Source organism: Lissotriton vulgaris, chromosome 7 (assembly GCF_964263255.1).
Source record: "Lissotriton vulgaris chromosome 7, aLisVul1.2, whole genome shotgun sequence".
NCBI lineage: Eukaryota > Metazoa > Chordata > Amphibia > Caudata > Salamandridae > Lissotriton > Lissotriton vulgaris.
This window is the reverse complement of record NC_141695.1, coordinates 1752585993-1752598386: the sequence shown is the minus strand read 5'-3', so window position 1 is coordinate 1752598386 and position 12394 is coordinate 1752585993. Positions and strand designations below refer to the sequence as shown.

At 46.5% G+C, this 12394-nt stretch overlaps 1 protein-coding gene across 1 annotated transcript in view; it reads right to left on the bottom strand.

Moving 5' to 3' along the window:
• MEGF8 (multiple EGF like domains 8) overlaps positions 1–12394 on the bottom strand; it is a 399920-nt gene that overhangs the window by 150560 nt on the left and 236966 nt on the right. Inside the window, exons 29-30 of the mRNA XM_086933057.1 lie at positions 8424–8628; positions 6215–6386 (exon numbers count right to left, since the gene is read on the bottom strand). Coding sequence (XP_086789183.1) covers positions 6215–6386; positions 8424–8628 — 377 coding nt within the window. The remainder of the gene's footprint in view (positions 1–6214; positions 6387–8423; positions 8629–12394) is intronic.

Sequence of the window (12394 nt, the reverse complement as noted above, 5' to 3'; positions counted from 1 at the left end):
TAGAGTAGCAAGGAAGTCGTTTTGCGACAAAAGCGGAAGGACTTGTTGTAGTGTGACCATGTGAAAATGGTCTGACTGTATGTATATGTTTAGCGGTCTGAGGTCTAGAATTGGCCTTAGAGAGCCGTCCTTTTTTGGAATCAGAAAATACAGAGAGTAAACCCCTTTGTTTTGTTGGTGCAAGGGAACTGGCTCTATTGCACTTTTTTGTAGCAGGGTTTCTACTTCTTGCTTTAACAGTGCTAAATGTTCTTGTGACATTGGACGCTGTTTGGGTGGCATGTTTGGCGGGGTAGATGTTAGTTCTAGGCAGTAACCTGATTGAATAATTTGTTGCCCCCATCTGTCTGATGTGATTTTGGTCCAGGCAGGAAGGAATTCTTGCAGTCTTCCCCCCACAAAAGTGGAATGTTGGGGGGGAAGGGGAGGAAAGTCATTGGGTAGGGGTAGAGGCAGAGCGGGAGTTGTTGGTTTTGCCTCTGCCTTTGGTGTTACCCCTGTAACCCACTCTTTGGTCGCCCTTAGTGAATGTGGATTGGCTAGGGGTTTTGTAAGAGGTGGAGGGACTTTCGGAGAAGTAGCCTCTAGTGTTGCCTCTGTATGATGAGCGACGAAAAGAACGTCTGGGAGTTTGCTGCTGCAAGGCTCCCATAGATTTTGCTGTATTCGTATCTTTCTTCATCTTTTCTAAAGACACGTCAACATTTGGGCCAAATAAGTGTGTCTCATCAAATGGCTGATTAAGGATGGAGTTTTGTACCTCAGGTTTAAAACCTGAGATACTTAGCCAAGCATGTCTACGTAGGAGGGTGCTGGTATTAATTGCCCTTGAGGCGGTATCTGCAGCATCGAGGGCACAGCGAATGGAAGTGTTAGTAATATTTTTACCTTCCTGTATAAGTTAATTGGCCCTATTTTTGTATTTATCATGTAGATGCTGCATTATGGACTCTAGTTCATCATAATGAGCTCTGTCATACCTGGCCAGCAACGCTTGGGTGTTGGCGATGCGCCAGATATTAGCTGCTTGAGATGCTGTTCTTTTGCCTGAGGCGTCAAGTAGCTTAGATTCCTTGTCTGGCGGTGAGGCCTCACCTGATGTCTGAGAATTAGCACGTTTACGTGCATTAGACACTACTAAAGAGTCTAACGGTGCTGGGCCTGTAATATAGACTGGTTCTTTAGGGGCAGCTTTATATTTTTTCTCAATGCGAGGATTGAGGACCCTAGCCCTGACGGGGTCTTTAAAAACTTCTGTTGCATGTTTGATTACACCCTTAAGCATTGGCAAAATGGCAGTAGACCTTTGTGTTTTATCAAAGGTGTCTAGCAGGAAATCTTCTTCCACCGCATCTGTGTGTAAGTCCACCCCATGATATTGGGCAGCTCTTTGGACTAGTAGGTTAAAACCTACAGTGTCCTCTGGTGGGGAGGGTCTAGAAGGGTATATGTCATCTTGTGGGACATAAGGCACATCAGGGGTGTTGTAATCATCCCATGGATTAGGTGACTGAGGGGGACTATTGGTCCCTGCTGGATCATGTGCACCTGCATCTGTGTCATCAGGGTCTGTGTCTACATCATCGTCAACAAGGGGATGGTGTAGGTGAATGGGGAGGTAGAGTAGGTGTAGTAGGAGGAACAGTATGGGGAGGTGGAGAAAGCACTGTTAATGGAGAAGTTGCAATGTCTCTCTTCTTTGGAGGAGGAGGTGCTGGCGCCTCAAGTGGTCTCTTTTCGGTCAGTGGAGTCAATTGGCTAATCTTAGGTACCTTGACAAGAGTTTTTTGGTTAGGATCAGGTGTGAAAAGTTCCTCTGAACAGGGCAGATCCTTCGGTGTCGAGGTTTTTGGCTCCATAGGTTTTTTCGGCACCGAATCGGTAGCTGATTTCGGTTTAGAAGTGTGCCCTTTTGAAATGTCCTTTACCGGAACCGGTTTCTTCGGTTCCGGGTGTTTTTTCAAGTCCGCAGCTTGTTCTTGAGCTTTAGGCGTTTTTTTTTTAGTCGGCTCCGAATATGGTTTCGGCATCGATGAGCCGCTACCAGTCTTCGGCGCAGTGTGCTTAGGTGTCGGAGCAACGGTCGGCGTGGTTGAAGAAGATGGCTTTTTCTTCGGTGTAGGATCGGTACTGTGGATAGGCTGGCTCGAGCCCGAGCTGCCTGAAGGCTTAATGGGCTTCTTTGCCGGGCCCGAAGACGGGGCGTTGGAAGCAATCTCTCGGTGTGCACCCGGGCCCCAAAGGTGAGGGTGTGCCAGAAGCCTTTTAAGAGGGTGTCGAGGAGGGGTTTGGGTCGATCTTACTTACGACCCGCTGAGCTGGAGTGACTTCCTCGACGTCGGAGTCTTCGGCGTCTGAGGAGCTGGTACTCTCTTCGGCGTGCTGGTGTTCTGGCACGTCGATGCCCTCTTCGAAGATGTCGTCGGGGATCGAAGCTGTCGAGCGAGCCATGGTTCTTCAAGATAGTCGGTCCCAAATTGTCTTCCTGGAGCGGAAGGAGGTACAAGCGGAGCAGTCTTTGGCTTTGTGCTCCGGTGAGAGGCAAAGGTTGCACACCTCATGTAGGTCGGTGTGGGGAAACTTTAACCTACATCGAGGACACTTCTTGAATGGCGTCCTTTCCATGAGCCAGAAAGTAAGGCCTAGGTAGGTCCGAAGGTCTTTGTTGGCGACCGGAATCAAAGACTTCGCAGTGGTGAAGAATCGCATCGATGTGGCGCGCGATCGAAACAATACCGTCGAACTGGTGAGGATTGCGCGCCGAAGGAAATTCGGTTTCTAACCGGAGCGCAGGAAACACATCCGAGCCCGATGGCAGAAAAAAACTATCTGGGGATGGAGCCGATGCCCTTGCGCAATGTGGTCCTAAGGAGGAGTCACCTATCTTGTGACTTCCCAAAAACATTTCAGGACAACAACAAACTGCAAACATCCGGGCCCAACACTAGGTGGCGATCTATGCACAGTGTGCAATCTGCAGCTCATATGCCTCGAACATAGGTTTTTGTACAACTAGTATTTTAACTCACATATTGTAAAGCACTCTCATACACAAAATAGAAGGAAAAGGAGTTTTAATGAAGTGGAATGTTTGCCTAAGATTACACAATTCAAGCAGGGAAGCCGCAATTTATACAGGTTTTCTGGATTCACTTTCAGCAAATCAGATAGTAAATCCATAACTATATGTCTTTCCTATGTTAAACCTTTGTGTTTACCTCTGTGCATTTTTTCTGCAGTTGCATATAGAATGACGGCCTTCATACACAAAAACAGTGTCATACAACCTTCTGTGGGGAGCACGGGCATGGGAAGAGATTCAAGGCGCGATTGTTATTCTGTGCAAAGGTGTGTGAAGGATATAAACAGTGACAAAAATATGGACATGCGAAAGTGTATAAAGATAGAGTGCTTACATGGAGTGAGTGCGTAACCGGTTTGGAAACTACAGAAGTATACATCAAACACATACACAAATTGGGACATTTTATAGAATCCACAAAAACAAAAATAGTTACATTTGTTGGGAAGGCAGCAGCTTTCAATACTCTGTCGTTTCGGAAAGAGGAAGCAATGGTGCATGTTGCCTGCTTGTATGTGCTATTACCTCATGCACCGTTTGTGATAGGGTGCTTTGAAGCGTGTCGGGTAGCATACAGCGCTTTATTTGCTGTAACCTATGAACCAGACTAGTTTAAATTTGACGTACTTGTGCTGCTGCCACAAATGAAACGGAGGGTACCAACTTTAAGTAGTGTAGGGAACAGATTAGGGTCGCCCCCACCAAAAGAAATGGTGTATGAGCCCCAGAGGCAGCCTTGCCAAAATGCCAGGTCAATAAACATACCAACTCCAACACCCTCAGCTCTAATAACAGAGGTGCAGTGAGGAGTAACATCCCTTGGCACTGCTGCCTCGGGGTGGGTCTGCACGACCCTTTGTTGGGGTGGGGGAGGTTAGGAGAAACTGGGCCCTCCCAGCCCCTTCTCCCCCGTTCCGCAATGTGCCCCCAAGAGGTCGAGGCAGTGGGGTGCGGCACATACTATAGAACATGGATACTCACAAACATTTTCCCGGGGGTGCAAAGTTTGGTCTATGGTCTGACCGAGGGCAGCGCTGGGAGCAGGGGAAGCAAAGCATGTATATCTAGTGGCTGTCTTCACAAATGAAGGTGTTCCTTAAGGTAAAGGCCTAACTAGTTCCTTTCCCTAACGGCAAGTAACCTTTAAATAAGTGATTGGTGTATATTAAACATTTTTTCCATGTTAGAGCTGAGTCGAGTAAACAGCAGCCCAGTGCTGCTGCTGCCCAGGGGGCCACATGTAAAGGTCAGGAGGGCAGCATGCACCCCCCCCCCTCCCCCTCCCCGAGCCGGTTTTTGGGTATCAATGCTATAGAACGCCTCTACCAAAGGCAGAAAGCATTTTCCACATCCGGGCATCGGAAGGTGTCAGAGGATTAACAAATTGGGTGCTAAGCGCTGCCTAGGCGAGACCTAAAAACAGGGAGAGACAGCCAAGTTCAACACCATATATGACTGCATATGGCAACAGGAATCACTGGCCGGGGTTTCACTTGAGAACGGTCAGTCATGCTGTGTAGAGTTGGGTTCCAAAGGCACCAAGAGCAGATAGAGTTGCCTTCAGGGTGGGCGAGCGGGATGTTTGAAAGGCATCTGGGAAGAAGTGCTACATAGAGCCAAAAATGAATGGAAAACCAAGGGATGGCCATGTGGAGGGAGGAGGGCACTAGACTATGAACACAACACTCAAGAGCAGACCACCTCAACACCACGGTATGAATTTGTCTTTGAAATAACAACACAACTTTGGCAAATCAACACAACACACCACAATATTGAACATCCCATTAAACATGTTATTCTGTTGCAAAGAAGGCTGGCAGGTAATTGTCTCCCTGGTTTCAAAATTACAACTTTAAAACAATTAGCAACAGTAGAATAATTTACAGCAAGAAGATAGGCTAAGGGTTAAGTACAAAACAAGGAAAAGTGTTCCCTAATTTCTGTTCATCAAACTGAAATAATTCATGTACATTTTAATTAAAATTGTCAATTGAAGTATTGCTTTACTTGGTGTTCGACTTAACACTAGCGTTTGGGTTAGGAATAAGTTAACAGTACAGGTAGAAGTAAACAATCACTGAACGCCAAGTGACGGTACACGTATGTGATGGTCTCGCTGTGTCATGTCATATCTCTGTCCCAAGACACTGCTGCGCCGGCTCAGATCCATCACTCTAGTGAGATACATTTCATCTTGAGGTCTTAGTTGATGGTCAGAGTGAATCCAATCAGAAAAGGAGGCGGCCACGTGGCTGTCCAACAGACAATAGAACTAAACACCTCCTTAAATAAAACCTGACGAACAGGCCAAGCGCTTGTGTCCCACTTATGATGCCTATAATAAGCTGTGGAGAACCCCAAGATGCAGTCTTTAAGAAATAGTTATTTTGAAAGGAAAACTTAAAAAGATGCTGCCCTAGCTCTCGCCAGCATGCAGATGTGGGCTTTTAGGAGTTGGAGACCCCGTACAGTCGCGAGTGAACTATCGAAGCCGCCATCACGTTGATACTTCCTCATGTGAGGGTTACAAGGGACTCGGAGCCGGATCAACCCACTCAATGTGAAAAGTATCAAATGGGGACACTGTTTCCCAGACTGGTCATTATCAGGACCTCAAAGAGTGCCACTGAGCTAACCGACATACATGAAGAGTGAATAACACACAGTGTCAGGATACAACATCAAATTCAAAAGAACTAAAAAAGGAATAACATCAACCAATACGTTATGTTTCCAATTAGTGTGGTGGAAAGCACCACAAATTGGCAGACAAAACATAAAACTGTTTGTATGCAGAACTGTGCAGGGAGGCAAAGGGAGGAAATAAGGGGAAGCTAGTACACCTTAGCAGGGGGTGACTGAGGCATTAAACAACAGTGCATTGACAGAAGGGTAGGTGGAAGAATTGGGATGGCTCACAAGAGTTTAACGAGGCAGAAATAAACTTAGAAAAGGCAAAGTAGCAGAAAGTATATGTGATCCATTTCTTATTAAGTAAACCTTTCTTTTGATCCATGTTTTGCCTCAGTGCAAAGATATCCATGTAAGACAGATTGCAGAAAGTGCTGATTGCTCCATAAATACTCGAGCCAGTGGCGCAAAAGACCAATTCTGCACAGCAGGACTCACCTGTTGGTGGAGTGCCGCTCTGGTGACCCGCCCTCCAGCTCTCCGTCTCCACGTTATACTCCAGCAGCTGGTTATTGAGACCATTCTCAGGGGAGTATCCACCAATCAGGAGCAGTGAGGAGCCTCTACGCTGGGTCAGTGTGTGTCCAGCAACAGCAGGCAGCAGCGGGGCCTTCGGGAAGGGAGAACTTGTAAACAAGCGTAGAGACATTTGGAAGCTTTGTCGGCAGAGGAGTGGGGGGAGGTGCTCTAATACAGGAAAGGATAAGTAGATGCTCACTACCCAGACAAGAGAGTGTAACACACATAGGAGTCTAAACGCAGCTGAAGGAAACGGTACACATCAGCAGACAAGCCAGGTGCAACAGACTCATTCTCCTAGACCTCTCAGCGGCATTCGATACAGTTAACCATTTAACCTTACTCAATACACTTTAACTTAGTTTCGGTCGTAATGGCACTGTCCTCAACTGGTTCACCACCTATTTCCAACACCGAACCCAGCAAATCAAAAATCCAAAACTGCCTCTCCAGCCCCACTTCTATCTCCCTTGGTGTCCCCCAAGAATCTATCCTCTCTCCTGCTCTATTCAACTTATCTATGGAAGCCCTTACACTCATACTTAAATAAGCCAGTATTAACTATCACCTGGATGCGGACGATACCCAACTACTATAAAATAAAATCCCACTCAGATGTCCTACACCTTATCACCACCCTGACTGATATACAAACCTGGTTCTACTCAAATCATCTCAAACTGAACCCAAACAAAACTTAAATCATTCTTTACTCTCCTAAAAGCAACCCACTCCCCATCCAAACATGGATCTCTGATCTTAATGCCCTAAACTGTTCGCTCTACTTATCTGAATCAGCAAAATCCGTTGGCATCACCATTGACAGCAAGTTAACGCTCAATTCCCTTATAAAAAATTCTGCAAAAGGAGCACTTTTCATGCTCCAACATCTCAAAAAAATCAAACCTTTCATTCCACCGGAATCTGTTGTCCAATCTCTAGTCCTCTCAAAAATTGACTATGGCAACGCCCTACTCTCCGGATCTCCCAAAGTCCACCTTGCCCCCCCCCCCCTCAAATCTGTTCTCAACCTAGCGGCTAGGCTTACAACGGACTGCAAACGCACTGACCACATCTCACCTGCTCTTACGACCCTTTAATGGCTTCCTATCGAAGGCAATCCTACTATAAAATCACCTGCATTACGTAGAAAGCCCTTCATCAAAAGACCCTGCTCTACCTCTCAAACTCAAAGCGGGCAGTGCCCGACCGATGAGAAGCACCAACAGTCTCCTCCTCGTCCCCTCTCTGTTAAAAAAGAAAGCCGCGCAAAGTCGCTCCTTCTTTGGTAAGGCTCCCGGAATCTGGACTGCCCTTTCTAAAGAGCTACGTCTTAACCCTTCATATGTCAGTTTAAAAAAAAGAACTTAAAATGCACCTGCTCAACAAATATTGGGGTCCTCAATCCTTCCATTACTATACCGGTTATACTCTCCCCCCCCTCCTTGAAACCCCATCTTCCCCCTCTCCTCACGCCTCTTGTGTCAACCCCACCTATTCACCCCCTTCCCTACCCATCTTCACCTTTTCTTCCAACCTGCCACCCCTTTCCGAACACTTCTCCTCCCCCTTTTCTCTCACTTGCACAACCCTTCCTTATTCACAAAAAATTAGCCCACCTTGTTTATACTGTGTAATAATTTGTAATTACTCTATTCACGTGTTTTGTAAATTGCTACTTCTTTGCATTTTTTATTAAGTCAAACTATATTACTCAATGTGGTTCTCAAAGTCTGTCATGTCTGAATGCTTCTTAAGGACACCACTCTTTTGTATTCCATGTACTATTGTCATTCCAATGTAAAGCGCTCTGATACCCCCGGGTTGGGCCAGCGCTATATAAAACCTTTTAAATAAATAAAAAAACAGACCAATGGGTGCAGAGTTAGGCAACTTCCCACCAGACAGCACCAGGCCAGTGCTCATTAATACATACACACACAGTTAGCCATCAGACTTACAGATGAGTCAGAGCAATGCACAAGACACAATGATGCACACCGATGTGGAATTGTACATGATACATAGTGGTGCCAGACAACAGAGCATGGGGCCCGGTCTGTGCACTGGCAACTCGGGCATGGTGTGGAAGGAATGAGACATGGAAGCTGCAATAGTGCGGACTCACCGTCTCCTGCTTCCACTGGAGAGTGGTCAGGTTTAGCACCCAGAAGTCGTTGGTTACGCTAGAGTTCGTCAGCCCTCCCAGCACATACATTGCATTGCGCAAAGAGATGTAGGCTGCAGCATGGAAATAACGAGGGCTGGGACCAGGTCCACCATCTTCGGTACCAGCGAGCATCTGTGTCCAGCGGCGCTCTGGAATTGAATACCTGACAAGAGGGAGTAACAGCATGACCAGGGTGCACTTACATTGTGACTAAAGAAAACGCCCAATGCCTCCTGTGATCTCTACGCCTTCAACAATTCCATTCCCCTACTGGTTGGATTCTTGCTGTACGACGGCTTCACCAAAAGAACGTATTCTGTCCCCAACAAACCGTACGATGACTGATGGACACTAGTAAAACTCACCCCATCCACCGAAGAAGCCCTTATCGGAGGTGTTTTCTAAAGGTGTGGGGCAGTCAGGGGGTCACTGTGCTACATCGCGGTCATTTAACAGTTGCCCATCAGTACTGGTGCACTCCAATTAAAGAGCAGGGCTTCAATAGAGACCCCTCTTGGTACATTCAACTACAGAATCGCCATCATCTTAATGAAGTAAATATGTTCTAAAGGAAGCAACTAAATTCAACAAGATGAGGCAAATTAAGCACAGGTTCTTAAAATACATGGGAACCTGCAGTCTCCAATTTCCTGATTACATGTGACTTGTGATGTCACTAATCACCTGTGATAAAGAACTGGCGTAACCTCCCAACTGTACTAACTTATTACAGTTGAGTTTTGATGTCATATATCAGCAGCTTGAGCCGCCAGACAAGGAGAAAGGCAGGTCACAGAGCGTAATTAACATTGCACTTTAAAAAACAGAAATAAAATGTTACTTTTCATTCTTCTGTCCTGTTTTTATAGATAAAAAGTGATAACCGAAGAATAACGTACTTACCTTCGGTAACACTCCATCTGGTGGATACTGTAACTGCAGACACCTTTACTTTAGAATATCTCCAGGTGCCAGATCGGATCTGGTTGATTTTGAGCAGATTTGCTCCTTGGTGCGATTAGGTGGCATTATGTGGCTCCGAGTTAACTTTGTTCCGCCCAGAAGTGACATTGGAGCTGCATATAATAGCCATTCCTGTGTATCCACGCCATTTTCTTTCTCGACTCTGTCCACACCCTTGGAAGTGGCGCTCAACAATAATCAGGTACCAGAGTGGATCTAAAACCTGGACCTTTTCTGATCAAAAGAGACCTTTCCACAAAAACAAGGAAAGGTGGTGGTGAGGTAACTGCAGGTAGATACAACATTCATTAGAAAAAGCATTACCGAAAGAAAGTAACGTATTCTTCTGATGGATACTTCCAATTGCAGAGTCCACGCCTTTAGAAAAGATAGCAAATCAGGACATTCCATAGTGGGGGGTCTGTGGAATGGCTCATACCAAAAGTCCTGCAGGACCAAGCGGGCGAAATGCCCATTGTGTTGAACTTGGCTGTCAAGGCAGCAGTGTATGGTGAATAGGGCACTAACATCACAGCCTGACATGAGCCAAGGGCAGGCACTCTGCATGCAGCACAGTGGTAACAGCTTTAGCTTTGGTAAAAGTGGGTCTTCACTTCCCCCAAAGGCTGCTTCTTAGACAAGGCAAAGCGGATCTTAAAGCAGAGAATTTCCACCATTACACAGTTCCTTTCCCACACTGCCGTGCTTTTCTTTGTCCCATAGAGAACCACAAAGAGCGAATTGTCCACCCTATGGTTTTTTGTGCAATCGATGTAAGCTTTTTTTGGATACAGATGAAGAAATCTCTCCTCTTTTCGAGGGGTGAGAAGAAACAAAGAACGTTGGGAAAGTGATGGATTACCCCATGTAAAAAGTTGGCACAACATTTGACAAAAGGCAACAATGGTATTCAATATTAGTTTATCAGGAAAAAAAGTTGTGTACGCCGGCTGCACTAAGGGTTTGGAGTCCACTCGTGCACCAGGCTGCGACCAGGAACAGTCTTCAGAATGAGGAGATGTAGAGGAGAGCTGTGCATGGGCTCGACTGGCGTGCACCGTGGAAAGTAAGGATCCAAATTAAGATCCCACTGACACAGTTTTTAGTCTAGGGGTTTGAAGGGAAAACAATTAATCAAACCTTTTTTTAGAAACTGCAGCACAACAGGTGATTTAAAAAAGGATGGTTGGTCTGGTTAACATAAAAATGCCAAAAGGGCCATCAGATGACCTTTAAGAGTGACAATGCAAGTCCTTGCTGGGCCAGTGATAAAACAAGAAAGAGGACATACAACAGTTTGGCCTGCAGCGCAGTCATGGGTCATTATTACGTGTGCCATAGAAGGCTACAAATCTGTCCCAGTGCCAGGTATAGAGAGACTCTGTAGAGGGGCAACTAGCAGTCAGGATAACATCCACAACTTCGGGAGGAAGACTGAATGCCGTCAACTGCCGCCATTCAATCTGGTGGAGATTGTTCAGGTTTGGGACAGGACCCTACCTTGCTGCCGAGAAGGGAGATTTGCCAGAAGCGGGATCCAGATCAGAGTTCCAAGCAGTTCTGGCAGCACACTCCGCTTACCTAATCGGTAGTATGACGACTCAGGCCCGGTCATAGCTGAATTGCTTCAGAACTCAGGGCAGGAGCGGCAGAAAGGCATACTCCTCCCCTTGTCATCTCCAACGATACACAACATGGATTCTTTAAAAACCTCAATCTGTTGCCACATCGCAGACTGCCCCAGAATCTCGGGGTGCATCAAATCAGCTGCAGGATGGGCTCCTCTGTAGGGGAGCAGAAAAGAGGCAGAGAGGCATATGATGCCCGTGTCATCTCTAAGGCGTAGAGTGGCAGGACTGGGTCGAACCCAGCAGGCTTTCTTCAACTTACCGGTCTTGGACTGTGATGAGGACCTAACTGGGAATGCCCAGAGAGTGGGAAATGGTCTGAACCCTAAATTTTCAGCAGGACTTCAGCGATTCCTCTCAGGGTTGAGCGAAGTACAGGTTTGCTTCATGTTCTAGATCACCTTCAAATTCATAAGGGCACACAGCTTGGAAGATTTGGAGCCGTGCACTGCAACTAAACACTGACACACAGCTAGTGAAGATCTGTCAACAGACCCTACAAGGCTTAAACCCTGTAATTTTAGGAAGGGGGATTGTCACCCGGCGCACTGGAAAAAAGGCTAAATTTACTAAGAAAAAGCTTGTCAATTTGCAGGGAAATTTGGGCGCAAACTCCAGATCCACATACAAAGATATGGAAAGAAATAACCCCCGTTGACACGCAGTGGTGGCACTTATCCACGGATCCATCGCCTGTCCAGGAAGGCAGGATGTCACCTACAGGCACCCAGGGCCAATGCTCTTCACATCTCCCAGATTCTGCCTGGTGTCTTGGGGGAGGGGGGGTGGGGGGGGGGGGGATTTGGGGGTTCTAAAGGTGAGGAATCTGCGGTTAAAAGAATGCAGCAGAGTGTCGGGTTCAAGGGTATTTGCAACCTAATTCTTGCTAATGTAATCATGCATTCTTCCAGTATACCATTAATGTGCAAGTTTCTAAGTCTTTCAGTTTCCATGATTTCTCAAGGTTGATGGTATTTTTTGTATCTTCTCCCATTATGGCGGCTGCTGAGAGACAGATTTGTTTCCTGATGTGAAGTGTTGTCCATAATCCTAGGATTATTCCCCCGGGCGCGTTATGATGATCCGCCCAACTCCTTCCTGTTCAGGGGGTGAAATCCTCTGCCTTTGGCTGACAATCCTAGGTGTCAGGCGGCCTAGCTACTAGACCTGACATGTTTAAAGAGCTTGCTGCTCGTACTTGCCTCTCACTTTGGAGTATTGTTCTAAATCTCAAAGCTCTGCTGGAAGGCATTGCATCCATGCTCCAGTGTGAAGGCTGAGGCTTTAAAGGCCGTCTATGACAGCGCCAGATCTGAATCCGCTTCAGTAATGGGCAGA